This window comes from Aptenodytes patagonicus, chromosome 3 (genome assembly GCF_965638725.1).
Source record: "Aptenodytes patagonicus chromosome 3, bAptPat1.pri.cur, whole genome shotgun sequence".
In the NCBI taxonomy this organism is placed as follows: Eukaryota; Metazoa; Chordata; class Aves; order Sphenisciformes; family Spheniscidae; genus Aptenodytes; species Aptenodytes patagonicus.
This window is the reverse complement of record NC_134951.1, coordinates 89,390,115-89,411,010: the sequence shown is the minus strand read 5'-3', so window position 1 is coordinate 89,411,010 and position 20,896 is coordinate 89,390,115. Positions and strand designations below refer to the sequence as shown.

Sequence of the window (20,896 nt, the reverse complement as noted above, 5' to 3'; positions counted from 1 at the left end):
AAGGGCAGAGCAATGGGATGGTGTGAGGGAAGATGGTAATTTTTTCCTCTCATTTCTAATGGGAGGAGTGCTGTTCTTGTTACCTTAAATAATTTGTAGTGGTGACTTGCTTTATATATTCCCTTTATATATTTGTGACATTTGCCTCAAACTGTTTTAATAGTGGCTGGATTCCTGTACCCATGTTGGGAAACTGACAGCGATGTTCACATGAACATAGGAGTTTCCCTTACGCGAAATTAGATAGAATCGACTGTTAGAAATAGAGGCCTTTATTTTCCTATTTGGCAAAGCCAGAGTGATTTTGGTTAAGCTAACGGAGTTAAACCTAGTGCAGTATTGATGCAATAGCTCAGTAAGTGAAATCTGGTCATGCATTTCTAAATTCTGGGTAATGTCTGAAGAGCCAGCACAATACACTGAAAACACCACATTCAGAAATAAAGACAATGCAATTGGAAAAATGTGCACTAAGGAAAGATATGGAAACTTTTCCTGCGGCTAAGCAGAGTAGACTTGAACACAGCTCCACTGTCCAGTTACAACTGAGGAGGCATCAAAGGTGGTGTTTACCATGGCTGATCATTTCAGCCTAAGTTTGTATATACATCCGTACACATTACTTAGATGCATGTGCATCTCTCCATACATACGTACACAGTACTATGTCATACATATGTTATCCTTCTGAGATATACGTAGTGCATAGAGATGTATAGGTACAATATGCATACCACACGATACATGTTGGAATAAGCCATGAAATAAGTAGCACTTATCTTAGTGTTTTCCTCTGTCACCTGTACTCCATCCATTAAACAATCTCTGCCAGGGCTAACTGAAACCCCCCTGAGCCATTTTAACATTTAAAATTAAGCAAAACATCCTCAAGCACATCTGGGAGGGTATCTGGAAATAACTACAACAATCTTTCTTGAGAAAAAAAATTACAATCTATGTTGTATTTTGAATGCACAATGTGGGTGGTGAAAAGTAGTCAAAGCCCTGAATGCCAGCATGGCACAGCTAATGAGTTTGCCAATTAAGATGGTGAAAACCTGTCAATGACAGCAAATACCGTGATGGTCAATCTCAGCCAAATGTGGTGCCACAGTGTACGAAACGGAATAAACATCGTGTATAGTTCCAAACACCCCTACTCAGACTCAACTTGTTCCCTACAAATAGCATGATTGGATTAGCTACCCCTTGTCTGCTTACCTTAAAAGCTGAAGTACAAAAATGCCCAAGTAACAGACATTACAAATTAGTATTTTCCCCAATATCTTTCTGGCAGCTCCTAAAAGTAGAAGTAGAAAAGTGCAGAACCTACAAAAGACCTATGCCTGATACAAGGAATATCCTAATTAAATAAGGTTTTAAATTCTATGAAAACCTGAATGTTATACATGCTTTAGCTAAGCTTCCAAATAGAAGTGCTTGGGTATCATGGGAGTCGTTCATGAAACAGGAAAGACAGCCATCATTATGAACACCCCAACTCCACCAGACATCTGTACATATCCTTTGGGTTTACAAGAAGCAATCTACAATATATATCACTTTGATCTGCTCCCAGAAGCAAGTGCAGTGGTATTTGCATGGGTAAATACATAAAAGATAAAAGGAATATATAAAATAGAAAATCACAGAAGCTGTAAGCAAGTTGTGAAAAGGGACACTAGATTTACATGGGTCAAAGAGTATTCAGAGTTACCACAATGAATATGTATGTTTTTAGAAATTTTCAAATGCGTTACAATACGTGATGATTCATGAACTGGATGAGGTTCAAGCTAGTGGGGGCTTGGCAGACCATCCTTAGGGGCAGGTCATCCCCAGATGCCCCAAAGAAGGTCAGGCTTGGTGAACAGCCAACTTGTGGTACAGACCGTTTCTGTTGATAAGGGCCTGGAATATGTGGATCCTGCTCCATTTTTTTTTTTAATAAGTCTTATACACCCTTAGAAAAGAAAGTATCAGACCTCAACACTACAACTGCCGGAGCTAGTAATGTGCCTTCTGATAGTCTAAGAACAGCTTAACTTTGCATAGGAATATTTTGAAAGGAAAGAAAAAGCCTGACACCAAGACAAGCTTGTAAAGCACATTTTATGAAAAGAATCTGGGAGCCATTTGGAGGAGACTGAGGGTTTGGAATCTCAAATATAAATTTGAATAGGGATGTATAAATAGTCAGATGGTCAAGGGGGCAAGTGAAAAGCAGTTTATAGCATGATACTCCATGACTATCCCTACCATATATATGGTAGCGTGATGATAACCGTATATTCAAAATTACTGATGCTGCTGATCAGGGAAAAAAGATAAAAATTTCCCTTTGCTTTCATCTTTGAATTCTGTAGAGGCAAACTGAGTGTACTTTGGGACTTGTATTCGCTTCTTATATATACAAGGTTGAAAATGAGCCAAGACTTTTTAGAATATTCTTGCAGAAGAAGTAAGGAACTATAATAGTCAAGACAACAAAATAAGAAAGCGAAGGTGTACATAATTGAGAAAGGTCGCCACCTGCCTCAGAACATCTGTGTGGGTATCCTCACAAAACTGTCAGATTCCTTCCGGTCATTTACTGTTCAGGATATATAGATGCACAGGTTTAGATCCTGGGAACTGCTCAGGCCTCTCCTATATCGGTTTATCTTTAGAACAATGCCACACTGATCTGCAGCTTACATTTGCAGGAAGCGTGTTATGCTGGGGTAGGATAAAGTGCTTCATGCACCATGACACCTGGCCCTGGATCTTTGGATCGGACATTTCTCACAGCCTATACTGGTACAGAAGCAATAAACTTCTACCACAGTTTTACATCGAGAAAGCCAAGCATATATTGTAACGCATGTTGTTGTTTTCTTAGAGCTGTTCAGTGTCTGACAGTGACTGGAGTCTATTCTACGAAGCTTTCTCCAGACAACCCAGTGGCTCCTGCCTGCCTATTGCCTCCGATTTTTTGATCTTCTTCGTATGGAGTCTAATCTTGTATTATTGCAACTAACGGGGATGATGCCTGGTCTCTGAAAAAAACAGCTTTCTGTGTACTGTGTGAGGAGTGTTAATGGGACCGAGATGTTTGTCTGCTCTCAGAATGATGCTTTCTGTCATGTTTCTGACTTAATTTTCCTCAAAACAGATGAGATATTACCTCATTTGTACTTTTTAAAAGTAGCGCTGTGTCAGATTGTACCTTTTGGTCTTGCATTGTTCTTCTACAACCTATCATGTGCGCCTGTGTTCATAAATAATATATCCACTTGTGCATATAGCTAAAATTTTTGTGTGTGCATGGGTTTAAAGCAAACACAGACATATAAAATACAAATTAATTTGATCCCCACTGTACTTGTAACACAGCCAAATTCTTAATATTTTATAATGCATATTCCATTAAATAAATAATAACTAAATTGATCTATGCTACAATATGTGTATACATCCACATTTTATGATGCCTGTAAATAACATTTTAAAGCCTGTTCACACATCAAAAGATAGGTTGTTTATTTCTTTGTTAAAACAATCCCAGGGTTTAACTCTTCCTATTATGTAAACAGTGGTGACAGCCGCTTTCAAGGAAGCTTAACTTCATTAAAAATAATAGTTTTCCATTGTAAAATCAATACTAATATACTATAAATCCCCCTGATGAACTCTGGCTTCCTTACATGCTCTCACATTTTGTGTATTAGGGGCGCAGCACTACTCTAGATATCAGAAGATAATAATATGGCAATATATATAGATATTGATATATATTTAAATGTTAAAACATTAGTTAGGTCAACTTGAGTAATGAATATATTTCAAATATAGGCTACTTTCTATAAATAAGGGTCATTAATTTTCTTTGCAACATGCGTGCCTTAGAAGTCTTTCCTTGTATGTGGCTACCAAACTGGTAAACCAATTCTGGGTATCTTTAGCTCAAAATGCACTTGTGACATATAGATGAAGCTTTAACTTTTTTTCGTGTTTTATACTAAACTTGTACTTGCAGTAGACTTGCAATATCATTTACAAGCTTACCTTTAGGTAGACATTTTAAACAACTCATACAAAAGAAAGATTTGTATGTCGAGTATTTGCTTTAGTGACAAGAAAGCTAGGTATACTCTATTCATTTCTCAAGCAGACCTTTATGAATCACTTTAAAAGGACACTACAGCTGAAGACTGAAGAGCAATATTTATCAACATTAAATAAAACATTTGGTGAAGTATGTATAAATATTTCTTCATATGAACGTAACACAAAATTAAATAGTTCAGATACACAGACACCATTTAATATATTTCCACTGTTGTCAAAATCATCTGTAAACACCATCTCACACTGAATACAAAAGCAGCTTTTACATCAGTTCTGTGTTCACAACACTGATGCCCCTTTGTAAAAGAAGACATTTGTTTTGTTTTATTTTCAGCAAAATAAGAGTCTAAGCAATAAAAAAAGTTTTGGTCAGTTCAAAGGAGAATACAAAATTATCTTTCAACATGTAACTAAATCAGATTTAGAACAATAGTTTAAAGTACAATCCTTTCCCCAGGGGATCTCCGACTTTTATAAATCATGTTTGGTGCAGACCACATCACAAATACCAGGAAATACTGGTCATGTCTACGCTATAAATATTAAAGCCCTTTTAAATTTTTCTTTATAAAAAATTGCCAGGTTACAAATTGGCAATATCCACGTTTTTCGCAACACCGAATAACCTGGCATTAAACAGATCTAGGTGCACTTCTCCTAATGATTTTTAAAACAGATTCTGGAGAAGAAACACTTTTTAGTGAGCATCCTTCATGTGCAAAAATAAAGCATTTCCTTTACACAAATCTTTTGCATCTGAAGATCACCTGGGCAGAGAGTGCAAGCGGGGGGGCTCCACCAAGACAGAAAATTACAACTCGAACTTTCATCGGAAGCCGTACAGATACTGTGCATTGGATCTGAGCTGGCTCTGAGAAGGGTGGTGCCTCCACACGGTGCAACTCAGGACAAGGTGTCGCAGTGTCCGTGCGTGCCCCGAGAGCAGCATAGCCGCCCGAGCACGAAATGGGGCTCCTGCTAATGGCTGCGCCCACCTGGTCCCTGAGCAACTCCCTTTGAGCATCAGCACTCTGCAGCCCAGATGTGGGCTCTCGCCATCCTACACCCTACAAAGATAACGTCATACTCTGCCCTGAATGTAACCTTCAATTCCTTTCACCTTCGTATCTTTTAGAGGCGTGATAACTTTGGGGAGAGATACTGTGCTCAAGATTAAGGTTTTACTGGGCCTGTGCCCCATTACAAAATTCTGTAGACTGCTAGGCTCACAGGCTGCGCTTTGGTTCTCTCCATTTGAAATGTGGACACCATGTTTTGATTTCAAAGATAAACTTGAATTTCAGGTGGCAAATAATGAGATATATATTTATAATATGATTTTCTGATTTTTTTTTTTTTTTTAATTTCACTCACATGTAATCGTGATGGGGGGGCCCTGTAAGACCTAGAATAGATCACCTCATTCCTGGTATGTGTGTATTTTAGAGGTGTGAATGTATGTTATGCATACATACACACTCACGAACACACATATATATAAAACATGAGCTGCACACATAGATACTCGGCAATCAGGAATCAGGGGTACAATTAACAATATACCAGAAGAGAAGTAGACAGGAAGCTCTACCTGGACAACAAGAAGCAATTTTGCAACCTATACAGTGTCTCAAATAATTTCATAATCCTGTTTTGCTAGCTTGCTACATCTGTATGTGACTTGAACTGAAGGTTGTTGGATTCCTTGGAAACAGAAGAGTTGGGCTAGCTAGATGTGCTTACCTGAGATCCCAGAGTTGATTATAATCAAAGAGCTGGGCAGATCACTAATGGGTTTATAATTGCTATACAGCTTCTTGCAAATTTGTAGGAAAACTTTATTAAGTAAGTCTTTCATTCCTTAGTAAAAATGTTGAAGTTTGTTAGTTTTTGCTGAATGCAGACTTGATTTTTATATTAAACTGGATTTATTAAAAGGATACATAAGCCTGGCAGCTGCTTTCACGTCTTGATGTTTAAATGTTTGAATCAGCACCCTAGAACCACCCTCCCACCCCAACCCATCCCATCCCATCCTTTCCTATCCTGTCCCGTCCCGTCTCATCCCGTCCTGTCCCGTCCTGTCCCATCCCATCCCCCTTCATTATTTTTTTAATTGTTTAAAAAATACTATCCTATGAAGCCTCCCTAGGGATCCGCTTATGAAAAATGACGGACTGCCTTTGCTGATACTGCTGTTTGCGTCGTTTTCGTTTGTCACACTGGCACAGCAGTAGCATCTTGAAAGTGTTTCTGAATGTTTTGTTACACAGTGCATAGCACACAGGGTTCACTGTGCTATTGATGTAGCAAAGCCAGTACCCCAGGTTCCAGAAAGTTTTGGGGATACAGCTGCAAAAGGTGTTCACCAGAACCATGATGTTATATGGGGTCCAGGTAATGATGAAGGCAAACAAAATGGCACTGAGTGTCTGTGCCGCTTTCTTTTCTTTGATAAGTGACATTCGTTTTCGCTTTGTGATCTGACTTCTGGTCTTCAAGGCAAACTTTTTTGCCAGGGTTGCTTCCTTGAAGGACAAGGGCAGGGCTGCAGATGTCTTGGTCACTGACGAGATGCCATCAGAAGCTGTGGTTGTCTCTGCTGACCCTGGCTGAATTGGCAGCTTAGAAAAGCTCTTTTGGAAATTTCCACCATCCTGAACGCTTTTGGGAGGGTGCAATTTTTTAGGTTTCTTTTCCTTCGATTCTGTGTCGGATTTCTGCAGTTCATCCCCTGACTCATGCAAATCTTCTGAGGAGGGTAGTTTCGTGGAATTGAGGATGGCGCTGTGACCAGGAAGCTTCAGCACGATTGAATAGATGGCTCTGGTCTCTGCAGCGATGTCTTCTTCATCAGAGGAGGCTGAATTTTCAAGGGAGGCAGCAGCGTCGTTGTTGTTCCAGCTGTCGCTGCTGCTGTGCTCTTGGTCCCCCTGGTCTGCATTGGGTTCCCAGCTCTTCATTGTGAGCCAGAAGTGGCAGCGTCTGTATTTCCTTCGGGTGGAGCGTTTCATGCTCTGCCGTTGCAGCTCGTAGCTGCTGCAGCTCCGGGAGCTGCCTGTCTGGTGTACGAAGCGTGCTGCCTCTGCTTCACTGCCCGAAGCCTGTAGGCCTGCTAACTCTTTGGTGCGTTTCTCGGTCTCCTTGTAGATCCTCCAATACAAAATACTCATAATGGTGACTGGCAAGTAAAAGGCAGCTATGGCAGTGCCAAAAGTGATGACAGGTTCACTTAGAAACTGGATGAAACATTCATCAGGAGGTACAGTCCTCTCCCCAACAAAATACTGCCAGAACAAGATGGCAGGGGCCCAAAGAACAAAAGAGATGATCCATGCTAAACCAATCATCACCCCAGCCCTTTTGGTTGTTCGTTTGGCTCTGTACGTAAGTGGCCTCGTAATGGAAAAATACCTGTCAAAACTTATGACAAGGAGATTCATGACAGAGGCATTACTGGCAACATAGTCAATGGAGAGCCAAAGATCACAGGCCAAGTTTCCCAAAGCCCAGTGGTTCATGATGATGTATGTGGTGTAGAGATTCATGGAAATAACACCGATGATCAAATCTGCACAAGCAAGACTCAACAAGAAGTAGTTGTTGACCGTTTTCAGTTGTTTGTTAACCTTAAATGCAACAATCACTAGGATGTTTCCTATGATGGTCACCAGTGCAAGGATCCCAGTGAGGAAAGCAATCAAAACTACTTGCCAGACAGTGTGTCCACCCAGAGGGTCTTTGCTTGTGGCATTTAGGGACATGTTTGCTGACTCCACAGTGGAGAAGGGAAAACTCTCTGTAGTCTGAGGGAAATCATAGCTGCCAATGAGCGACGCTGCTTCATCGAGGAGTCCCGGTCCATGTGAATCTCTCTTCCAGAAGGAGCTCACATTTGAAAACAGGGGCGAGGCTGAACTGTTATTTTGCATGATCATTGTGGCTCTCTGACATAGTCTGCAGCAGGGAAAAAACAAACAAAAACCAGGTGAACAGGTGAAGATGGTAAATAGATAATCGTCCGCATACTCATACATAAAATCCCTTCAGCACTTTGAAAGATGTCTTTAAAAGCCAAGCTGCCTGTGACACATTCCAAGTCAGATGTGTACGTGGTAGTACTCATTTTACAGCTGTCATTAATCTAATCTCATCTAACCTGAGATTACACACATGTAATCTGTGTGCATATGATTACAGTAGTAATCACATACTGTTTCCCTAAAAACATTCAGTCACAGAAGAACCAAAATCCCAGGACAATTTGAACCCGCAGTAGTATTAAAATGCCCCCTAACTCTAACTCTTAATTAAAACACTCCCTGACGGATCTATCCTGAACTCTACATCTCAACAGCCCACTACCCTGGAGACTTCAAAAACTACATGCCAGACACATGCAGCCACAAATCCTTCAAGTTCAAATCAATGCTGGTCCCCAGTGCTATCCTGGTACTAGCAAAACACAGCCCCAGCCTCTGCTGCCTCCAGTTACAGCTAATGACAAACAAAAATATCGTTCTGTCTTTCCTTAAACTATCGAGATACAAGTCAGCATCATTTCACTGTGTCAAGCTTCTCTAACTCGTGAGGCTGCAAAGATCTTTTCATTTTCATCTACATTTCAGCTGCCTGAGAAAGGTACTAAAAGTTCCATTAGCACTTTTTGCACATGCCACTATTCATTTTTCATGCACATTTTTATACTTGGACTAAGGGTTTTGTACATCTAATGACTTCAAAACACCTTTGGGGCAACGCATGTTAAAATTTCCTTTGAAAATATGGTCTCTAGAGACAGGAAGAAATGTTTGGCAGATGTATGTCAAAGCAATCATTAAATACTTCAGGAAAAGAGGGGAAAAGCATGAAAGGGATTCATAATTAAGCGTTAGTCCTTTTCCCCAAGTACTTATGTAAAATGAAGACATGCTCAGAATAGGAATTTGCATTTCCCTTATTTCATTAATTTCCGTGGTCATCTGACTAGATTCATTGTAATAAATCAATTATATCATCAAGCAGCACGAATTCTGATGCAAAAGTCCATTGCTGATAGTAAATGTTAAACAAAATACACTGTCAAAGAGAAATGTTTCTTCATTTTCTAACTGTGAATCCTTCCACAGTCAATATATTATGGCATGAGATACTAACGAGTATCACAATGCACTGGTGTTACACAAAATATTTACCCAAAAGAGGAGGTTTTGGGTTTGGTTCTTTAATTAACTTCTAAATTCTGTTTTCCCTTGAATTGTACTTGGTTTTGTTAGCAAGCCATAAGACACCATGTGAGTTTATATGGTGCAGCTTCTTTGACATATGCAGTAAACAGACCAACAATTCCTTCCCTTAGCCCATGCACAATAACTAACACAACCTCCTCCCCCATATTTCGATATCTAGCATAAATGAGATATTAATTTTTCTCTTTATTAATAGGAAGACAAGGTTACAATGATGCTGCCTTACCCTAATCAAATTCAATCCACTTTTAATGCATTCAACATCATATCAGACAGGATGTGAACATAATAATAGCGTAATAATAACAACAGTAAATATTGCTCTGGGAAATCACACAGTTAAATTTAACTCTTTTCCTGATAGAAAGATTGAAAATTTGGAGCAACTCAAACAATTTCTAAAAAGAAAAATGGTAAGAATTTTATAAACTGTAAAACAACATCAATATCTTTGATTTTCTTAAAATCAAAGTAGGTTGAAACTTGCCCTGGTTTCGGCAAGGATAGAGTTAATTTCCTTCCTAGTAGCTGGTACAGTGCTGTGTTTTGGATTTAGGATGACAACAAAGTTGATTACGCACCGATGTTTTAGTTGTTGCTAGGTAGTGCTTACACTAGCCAAGGACTCTTCAGCTTCCCATGCTCTACTGACTGAGAAGGCTGGAGGTGCACAAGGAGCTGGGAGGGGGCACAGCCAGGACAGCTGACCCAAACTGGCCACAGGGACATTCCATACCATGTGACGTCATGCTCAGTATATAAACTGGGGGAAAGCTGGCCAGGGGGGCCGCTGCTCGGGGACTGGCTGGGCATCGGTCGGCGGGTGGTGAGAAATTGCACTGTGCATCACTTGCTTTGTGTATTATTATTATTACTACTACTATTATTACATTATTATTATTATTGCTATTATTATTTTATTTCAATTATTAAACTGTTTTTATCTCAACCCATGAGTTTTTCTCACTTCTACTCTTCCGATTCTCTCCCCCATCCCACCTGGGCGGGGGGAGGGGAGGAGTAAGCGGGCGGCTATATTGTATTCAGTTGCCGACTGAGGTTAAACCACAACAAAACTAAAATTAACTTTTATCAAAAAACTTTGACATTCCAAGTTTTCTTTTCTTTGCAAAGTTCATATGAAAGAAATGTGTGGTTTTGCATGAAATTTCAGGCAAAAAGACATTCTGAAAATTTGTCAAGCTGCTCCTCTAAAATGTTCAATATTTTTTATCATTTTAATTGTTCCTTTCCCAAGAAAATGCAAACGAACTTTTCTGAAAATATCCCATGACGTCCTTGCCATCTATTAGAGAAGCTGTGGGACACAACATACTTCTTTTTTTTTCTTCCTCAAGATAATACTACTTCTGACTATGGAGCTGGTGTAGTTCAGGCCACCAAGCATACAGCAACATGTCCTCACCGATCCCTATCATACTGTTTCAAAGAAGCTGCAGAAGGCAAATCTGCACTGTGAGAGAGAGAGAGACTCATCCCACCTACGCTAATGAAATGAAAGTCTGCAGAAAGTCATATGCAAAAAGGTAAGCAGAGGTCTGGATGAGAAGCACGCTCTTGCTTTCATTCACACCCCCTCAGGCACACTCATACCAGCTCACTCTGCCTTGACCAAAGACAACATTCATTTACATGTCTATGAATATGGAGATCCCACATACTCAAAAATTACAAATGAAGGCCCATGGAAACCCAATGTACAATAACGTTCTCCTTTGAAGAAGATAGTGAAGCAATATTCAAGTTTGGCTTGCCCCTTCCAATGTGTGTGTGAAACACAAACACAGTTCACTTGTGAGCAACCACTTAAGCAAGTGTTCACAATGTTCTTGCCGGTTGTTTATGGGCCAGGGTGGTTAGTCACAGTGGGGAAAAAAACCTTTGACTCAAACAGGATTGCTGGAAACCATCCTTCCTGCAATGTTTTACTTAGGAAGCAGGCAGCTTTTCCAGAGCTGTCAGATAGGATGAGGTCAAAACCAGAATAGTATGAGAGAGATCCGAAATAATGATATTTGCTAAATATATGCCAGAAATTAATAATGTTATAGGGTGCAGACCTTCCTTCACTGACATTAGGGACAGAGAGCAGAGGATGAAAGCCAGAAAGCATCTCCTCCACAGACATACACTTGTAACACCTCTACAACGTAACAGCCAACATAGTCAAGTATTGATTGAGAAGTCTGACCGGTAAGTTTAGATGGCAATGATATCATTATTCTCCTTTTTCATAAAAAAAGACAAGCTGGTATCTTCTAATACACAAGAAAGGACCAGGCAGAAGATACTGAAAAAGGAAATGAAACTTTCACTACAGGGCATAGAATAAAAAACAACACCACTTAGAAATGATGGTAGAAATAACAGTATTACTAAGAAATAAAAATAGTTGACAGTTTGGTAGTACTTCCCATTTTCATTGCATAACACAACCATAAACTAACCTAAATGTTAGCCTTGGAAGTCCAAAACAACTACCACATAGAAGATACAAATAATCTTGCAAAAATGAATGTGTAAACACTGCACTATCTATCACCAAGTCCATAAAACGATTGTGAATTCTGTTTAATTTTAGACTTTGAAATGGGGTTTCAATGTAAATTAACTAATAAATCCTTTCAGAAATACCGTGCTTCAAAAGACTCATCATGAGGAAGCCTGGGAAAACTGTACTTCAGCTGCGGTCTTTCAGACACTCAGCAAGTGCTGGAACCAAACCTTGACTTCTCAGGCCAATTGTCCCATCCCTGGACTTCAAGGTAACTTCTCTACACCACTGTTTGAATGAAAACCTGCACAGTCCTCACTAGTCCAATAACTGAGGAAGAAGAGAGTGAGAGCAACCCACCAACAGCTCCCTGCTGCCCAGTGCAATCCTGCAAGCTGGAACTCAGCTTTTCAAACTCCTCAGGCATTAAGGGGACCCCCTAAACTTGCGTTGACTGGACTATTTGATAAAGTGGAAGTGCTAGCAGGATGATGAGTACAGTCTTTTGTTATTCTGGCTCTTCTACAAGCTCCTGTAATTGAACTGTTAAATTCAATAAAAAATGTATTACCGATATGTTCATCTGCATAGAAAAAAACTATCACTACCACCACCACCATAACATACCAGATCAGCGCAACTGGATTTTCTTCTGTTCAGGAAGCCAAAGTAAGCTAAGTTATCCATCATTTTCCAGAACTGCCACGCATTTTCTGCTTTCTCTATAAGAAGTGATACAGGGAAAGAGAGGGTGTCCTGGGTCCAAGAAAAACGGCAGCGCACCCTGCAGTGCAGCCTGCCAGCACCTGCCCAGTGAGCCAAGCTCAAAGACAGCATGATGTGTGACCAAGTGGGAAAGCAGCCACAAATATTTTGGTAAAACAAACAGTGCAGCACAGTCTGAGTGAGGCAAACAAACCAAACTGTGAAATGATTATAGGTTTATATATCAGGATAAGAGTTTACAAATCATTGGTACGATACGCTACATTACAGTTTCAAGCCAGGGAGTAACAAAGGAAACTATTTTTAGCCCAAGAATATATAATCACTTACCTAAGATTACTGCCATGCTATTCACCGTGGTTTGGGTTTTTTTGTTCTTCTTTGTTTTTTAATAAGAGCTTACGAAACGTACGGGCCAGAGAACACCAGAGGCAATGTATGCTTCCCAGCATTATTCAGGAAAAGTGTAGGCACAGTACAGGGAATGGCTATGCAAACTTTCACATACATCCTTCCACATGCACCTCCGCTCCCTGCTCCATTGGAGGGACTGAGATATTAGATATCCCACTAAGACCCATTGGAAGAGAAGGAGAAAGCAGCTACAGAAATGGCCACTAATTTCAATAAATGGGTATAACACAGATTTAAAAGCCTGAATTTTTGGAATAGCCTAATTCATTGCACATTGCTGTAAGTAGAAAGTAAAATAGAATAGACAGTAGGAACAGTTCTGTCACACATTTTCACTGCATTTCATTTCTCTGCTTATTTCGTATTTCAGCAGTTTTGTTAATCTTTCACATTTCAGTTTACCATATTTTTTCCTTTCCTTAAACCTTCCTATTCACAAACACACAACCTCCATTTTTGCAGAGAAGTCGGTTTTCTTGCTGTCTTTAAAGGGCTGTAAGATGCATGTTCTAGGAAGTCAGACAGCTCTCTATGGGCTTGGCTGCACGTGAGCTCAAAACCGGCAAGCCTTGACGATTGAAGAATTTCACATCTCATCTGCTTGCACAGACAAGAAAATTGCTTACCTCATTTTTCTGTTTTCCTCTGCATTGCTATTGTATACACATTAGCGTAAACAGCAGAGAACTCCATGCAGTGAATTATAAAACTGTTCTCTAACATAAAGAAACCGAGCCTTTAGAATGCTTAATGCACTTACTTACCAAAACTAGCACATAAGCTTTGTTCCAAAACTAATATTTGGTAAAATAAAAATAGATATGAATTTTAAAGTTTTCCTGAAATTATTCCCAAGATTATGTAATCTATTTTTCAAATCGCACATAGTGGGTTTTCTTTCCAAACACAATAAGGAATTTTAAAAACTTGAAACGAAAAAAATGAAGATGCAAGTATTCACACTAGCATTCATGATTTTACATTTATTATATAGAAGCTCACATCACTTGCAGCTAGTGTAGCACAAGATACGGGATTCCTTATGAATATATATCTGATACCAGGAAGCACAGTGTAATTATCAGTGAACAGGACCTCAGATTTACCATGACTTACTTATACTGACGATTAAATATATTACACTCAATATAGTTTTGCATCTTTGCAGAATGAGAAGAGAGAGCCACAGAAATCGATCCCATTATTAAATATCCTGGCCACTGTCTTACATGTTCACCGTAGATACAGACAAATAACTGATATGCTCTTATACTTTTATATATATGTACTCATAAGAATAGATACATACAAATATGTATAATATAAAATGTGACAAAAGTATGCATATATATATCTGCAGATGAAAGTATGCGTTTGCAGATATATATACACGTATGTGTGTGCATATATATATACGCATATGTATACACACACACACACATATATCTGCAGATATATATACTTTTGTCACGTTATTCCAAATATTGTTGTAAGGAAAGACTATATCTTTCACTAATTATCTATCAACTTGATATAGATAAAGCTCAGTCAAACATATCCCACTAACACTTCAACCCAAGCTCTTCCATTTTCCATCCATAAAGATGTTTTGCTTACGCTTACTAAAATTACCTAGATTTAATGTCAGTGCTTTAAAATCACTTTTGTGATTAATGAATTAGATTTGCTTATTAGTTGCTTACTGTGTTGCTGCTGTTAGTGTGTGAGGTCTAGCATGAGCAAACGAGGAACTCATTTCTTTAATCATACGTGTTGTTTTTCTTACTTTGGAGAGAGTTTACAGAACCTAATGCGCAGCACCAAACTACCTGATTTGTCTCCCTTGCTGCCCTGCAGTCAGCAGAAGGGAGCATCCCTCCCGGGGAGGAGAGGCAGAGGGATGCTACCTCAAGCGTTCCTGCTGGGACGCGTAAGGACGCCACACTGGGAGGACCTGAGACTGCCCACCTAACACAGCCAGGAAATTGGGTATCTAAAGCTGGGCCATGGGAAGAGCCTCTTTTATGCCTTAATTTGCCAATTAGCTTTTGCCAAACATGCGCTACCTCCTTCACTTGGACTGAGAGGCTTACATTCGTACTGCTCAGCTGTATCTGCAGTATCCACTGCGGGCCTTGCTTGCTTATACTGTGTTTGCTTTTACAGTATTTGCTCTTCCAAACACCTTACTTCATGTAGCATGAACCCTTCACTGCAGGTTTTTATATTATGATAGAAATGTAACTTTGAATACTAACATGTTTTAATGGCCAGTGATTTCAGTGGAAACATCTGCTCATTTACACAGCTACAAAATAAGAATAAATACTGTGTTACCACTAGTACCAGAAAAGAAAAAAAATCTCGGACATGTTGCATGTGTTGCCATTTCAAAAATCCAGATGTGTATTTCTGATCCCTTGCACTCAAGACTTCCATTTAAGATTGAATTTGTTACACGAACTGCATAATTCTCTTGCATAATTTTTCCAAATATGCCATATATAACAAACACACATCCTAGTCTGCATAGTTAAAAGGACAGTGATTTTAACAGATATCCACTTTTACTGAATTAGTGTTTCTGTTCTATTTACTATTTATTTATTCTTTAGCCTCAGTGAGCCAACACTCATTCACTCCATGACTTTCAGTTTCAAAATAATCCTATCTTGAAACCCTCTAAAATGATTCCAGGGAGAAGCTTCAGAAATGAGCCACTAATCTCAGTTGTGATATGGCCTAAGGGCAGCGAAGGTTTATCAGGTGCAGCAGCAGCAGACTCGCTGAAGGAAGGGCACTTTTCTTTCTCCGGCACATGCACTTAGTGGTTTTTGTCTGAACAACTCGTACAGAACAAAGTGAAACTTTCAAAAGCCTGAGCTTGGATGTGTCTACAATTTTCAAATGCTTGGAAACCAGAGCAAATTAGGTCTTGCTTAATTAAGATTACAGTAAATATTGACTGTCAGTTCGAATGGTTAAATCTATGAAGTGTGTTCTTATGAAGAGAGGAAATTATTTAAATTCCAGGCAGTTTCTCTTTCAGAGAGCTTTATTAAAATCACATCCCATCTATCTAGTTGATATTGGAGGAAACAGACACGCGGTCCGAAACGTAGTCAGAGTTACACACAAATACTGAGAGTTTTACTCACTTGAGCAACCCGCTGACCTTAATGCTGTGCATTGCAGGTATCTGGGGACAGGAAGGTTTGGCTGAAGTGTTGGTTACTACATTGAATTTAAACACGAAATTAGATTGAGATGAAAGAAGAATACCAGCCATTCAATTATCTCATTTATGCGTGAGGGATGGATATTTTTTCCTTTGAGTAAAAAACTATCCATCTTAGAGACTTCATTTCAATATTTTATTATATATACACTTTTTTACATAGTATTGCTTAATATTTTGTTATTTATTATGATTTTGAATCGAAGTCATGATCTAAAATGTCACTGTGCACTCAGCTCTCTCTTTATGAAATCCTGTCCATTGACTCCACAGATAATCCTCCCAATGAGGTATTTAAAGATCACATTAAAATGTTGATCATATGAAATAAAGTAACAGGAATTCTTACACTTAACTATATTGTCCTCCTAGATGTTGTTAAATGTTAGAATACCTTGAATAAGCATGGAAAAATATGTGCCTAGATAGAAAGAAAAAAAATTTTAAGCCTTCTAAGTGAATTTATCCTCTTTTACTAAAACGCATCCTTCTCTAAAAATATAATCATGCTGGAGCAAATTAATATCAAGAAGAGCTCGTTACCAATGCTAGATAAAACAAGTACATTTTACTGTATTCATAATCCAGTCGTACTTCTGGTAATCCTTGCATGCATTTAAAATCTGTATTTAATGTGAATATTAGCCTTTAAGAACCTTTACAGGGAACAACAGACTTCATTAGCAGAACTCTTTACTATCTTTAATGAAACTGCTTTAAAACAAAGTAATCAATTGATTATGCTATAAAAATAAATACATTTTTGCTTCTACCGTTTGCTCACTGACACAATATACCACCAGGGAAAACTGGAAAACAGTACCAACATTTTTCAAGTATGAAAGAAGACAGAGAGCCTGGACACTGAGCTTTAAAGAAGCTCACCTGACACCTGACACACTCTTCTAAATTTCATTTGTCTGCAAGAAGAAGATGAAAAGGCAAAATGCTGTCAAGCCTTGAAACCAGAAAATTGAAACTATTTTTTTCTGGAAATCCTTTCCATGGAGGGAAAACAAATAGCCCAAACTAAAACATAAACAAAAACTCAAGCCACAGTTTTGATTTTCTGCCTTTTCAAAAACTACGTTTTTTTCTTGGGAAAGTAATTTCATTTTCTGTCAACTTCAAGCTGAATTTCAGATATTATTTGACAAACGCTGCTGAAAGCAGATGAGCTCCACTTTGTTATTTATTTAGGGAAAATAATAAAAAATGTTTGTGTTTACATCAAGGTCTGGCAAAGAGCTATCAAAGCCTCTGGTCCAGGTGTCGTGTTTACCTGGTGTCAGGTCCTGTTATATGAAAGATCTCTAACATACATCATGTAAATGTGTTAAATAACATCAGTTTAAAGTTCTCGTGAGTCTGAGAGAATCCTAAAAGGTTCTAAATTGTACTTTTGCTGACCACTACATTTTATACTGTAACTGCGGCATTGCACGCAGGTGCTAAAAATGCAGACCACCTACTATAGCTTTTGTTGATGATGGACAGTTTGGCAATTTTACATAAGATGCAATAAAGTGACTTGAACAATGCTAGGAAACACTCTATTAAGGGAAATTTATTGTTGTTGGCTTTGGCAATTGAAATATTATTGCTGTCTACTGCGGCAAAACCAACACTCCCACACAGGACAGATGGGTTTACTTAAAAAGCTGAAAGGAAAAAAAAAACTGTTCAGAGGTTTCAGCTAGAGGAAAAAATTGCTACGAAATAGCTATTAACTAATGAAATCTATATAGATATTTGGACACTGGAACTATTTATAATGAAAAGGAAATCTTATGAGAGAAACTTTGTGTCAGAATGTTATGTTTTTAATCACATTGCTTATTTGTTCTAAATAATCAATCATAGTAATGTTTTAAAGCATTTTAGTTTGGTTTCAAGTGAAAATTGGCATAGTTGGTCAGAAAATAACATTTTCAGTGTGTTTATTTATTTAATCGTATTACAGAATGGAAATTCCTAACAGTTGAGATTTGGAGATATCCTTTCAGACTGATAATTTGATCAAAGTATAAAAGCATGTGAAATTTGCCAGTAATTTATTAAGGAATGGATCTATTGCCAGGGAGGTGAAGAGCTCTGTGTGTGTCCTTCTCATAAATTATATTTCTTTGATACAATTGTAAGCAGAATGCTATGACATAGTTGAAACAGAGTATTTTTTACCTTAATGGAACGCCTTGGTAATAAATCAGACAAAGAGGGAAAATGCTTTGTTTCAACCAGTCACTGGAAATATTTGTATAAATACTATGTTTCATTATTCAATGGTGTATTTTAAGTCAACTTTTCCATCTGTTTAAAAGTGTAGTTTAACACCCACTAGGTGGCACAATAGTTATTCAGAAGCAAAAGTCTGCACTTTGCAACAAAATCTTAACGAGTCTTTTCGTAAAGCCTATGTCTTATACGTGGAAATGATAACCAAATTATATCTATTCCTTGATAGGGACAGCAGCTAAAAGAAATGCATGCCATCCAAATATTGGTCTGAATCAAACTAGCAGCCAAATTCCTGACAACTGTGTTTTGTGCTGTAGCCTAACTTAATTTCTTTTTTTTCCTAGAATAGACACATCTGAAAGTCCTGGTGGAATTCTGTAGCTTAATCAAAATGGCCCATTCCGAACTCCGAGCCCCTGTACGCATGCTGCCAGCATTTGGGAAATCAATGGTAGCAGGCACAGATTTTAATGCATGCAAGCAATTGTTCTTTATTCATATACAGACAAGTAATTAAATAATGCTCCAACGCTATAATCTTTTTTAGGGTTTGTTTGCAGGGTTGGTTTTTATTTTTTTTTTGGTTGTTTGCTTTATTAAGTTACACAACAAGATAAATGGAGACAAGCCCAATGAAAATAGTCCTAACAGAGAGGGAGGAGGTGCTAATGAAAAATTTATTTTGAGTTATTCTACATAAATGCCTGTTGGTAACCCTCGTGGCAGGGTCCTCTTCCTACTAGCATTTCACTAGGTTGCTATATAGTTGTTTGCTTGAATATCTGTCTTTTCTGCCTACGTGACATATATCCCAAGAGTTTGAAGTTTTTGAACTACAGCCTTAAAAAAATCAGTTCTAGTATAAAGAATACACGTTCACAAAGCTGTGATTTTATTCAGTGTGCAGAATGGACCTGCCCCACCAATTAATCACTGTTGCACAGCAGAGCACGGGTTTCTTTAAGACTCTCTTGCCTTATGGTTGTAGGAGGTATGTAGTAAAGGAAGCACAAGGCTGAGGAGGAAAAAGGAAGGACTCCCAGTTGAGTGTGGAACTCAAGCGTATTCCTAATTCTGTCACAGGGTTTCCACACACTACAGGAGGAGTGACTTATGCAGATCTTTAAAATAATATCACCTTACCTTGAAAGGATACTTCAAAGCTGAATTTAGTAACACACAGGCATTCTTCAACTTTTGTGTATGCAGTTTTGCAAAATGAACAATTTTGAACTATATCTTTGCAGGTTTTCATCTGCATGCTTCTAAAATGTTAAAATCATTCCATCAACAAAAAAGACCATTTTTAAATTCAGAAACTATATATTCATCTACTACACTACAAGTTTTCTACTCACTATCTAGCTAACACACTCATGGTACTCTGCACTCCCTCCTTGTTGCTGCTTCTGAGGATTCATGCATTCTGACATGGCAAATAGAAAGACATGGAGAAATAATTATATTAGCTGTAAAGGTTGCTATCTAAGTAACAGGATTTTGCTTCTAAAATAAGAAGGTAAAGTGGACTCATGATTGTTTGCATTTGCTCTTTCAAGCCTATAAAACCTGCATTTTGCAAACCCATTACAGTCTAGGATAATCAACAAAAGACTTAAAATCAGGAGTCCTAGATAAATTAGAAGGAAAATATTTTTCCCAGCTTTGACAGGGTTGCTCAAATGGTTAGTAGAGTATGTTACTTCCAGAAAGGAAATGGAAAACTAGAAGAAAGAGAATCTGCACCTAGAAAAAATATCTCCTGCCCTGAAAGGTCAGAGGAATTTTAATGCTTGAACTAAGAATAGGGATGCACGCTGCATGTGGTTTCACCGAGTCCCATTGCCCAAAAAAAGAAGTATTAATGCTTAATTAAGTATTAAGTATTTCCGTCCATTCATCTGCCTTTATCTTCCAGCTGCCCCACTTTTATGCTTTGGTTTGCCAGTGAGCTGTACTTCCAGACTGCTGTCGGTCTATCTGACCAATTAATTTTGTTGTTTTTTTAACCTTTCTTGGCAGTCCTATAGTGATACATGTGGGTAAAAGCTCCTAGGACTGAGAAGCCTTAATTAGGTAAGTTATCTGCAGCAATCCGTGGACAGACTCCAGATGAGGTAAATGGATTTTGGATTTCTGCTGGTGGACATCAAAGCAAAGGACAAATGGAAACCTGTTGCTGCTCTTGGTACCCTACCCTCCCATTTCTTGCAGGGTGAAAGGTTTGCTGTAGAAGGGCCAGTGTAGGCTCTGACTCTTGTTCGCCTGCATGACCTGAGCAACAGCTCCCAGAGATGTTTTAAATTCAGTATTCCCAGTTTGCAGGACTTGTGAGCTGGTTCCCTGTGTTCAGAGAGAAGCTTGTACTGTCGTGTCACTGCGTTCTCCTAAAAAACCTGCCCTGTG

At 38.6% G+C, this 20,896-nt stretch overlaps 1 protein-coding gene across 1 annotated transcript in view; it reads right to left on the bottom strand.

The window, feature by feature from the left end:
* Positions 1 to 6,245: 6,245 nt before the first annotated feature.
* Positions 6,246 to 20,896, bottom strand: part of CHRM3 (cholinergic receptor muscarinic 3) — a 201,664-nt gene continuing 187,013 nt past the window's right edge. The window contains exon 3 of the mRNA XM_076335540.1: positions 6,246 to 8,067. Coding sequence (XP_076191655.1) covers positions 6,246 to 8,067 — 1,822 coding nt within the window. The remainder of the gene's footprint in view (positions 8,068 to 20,896) is intronic.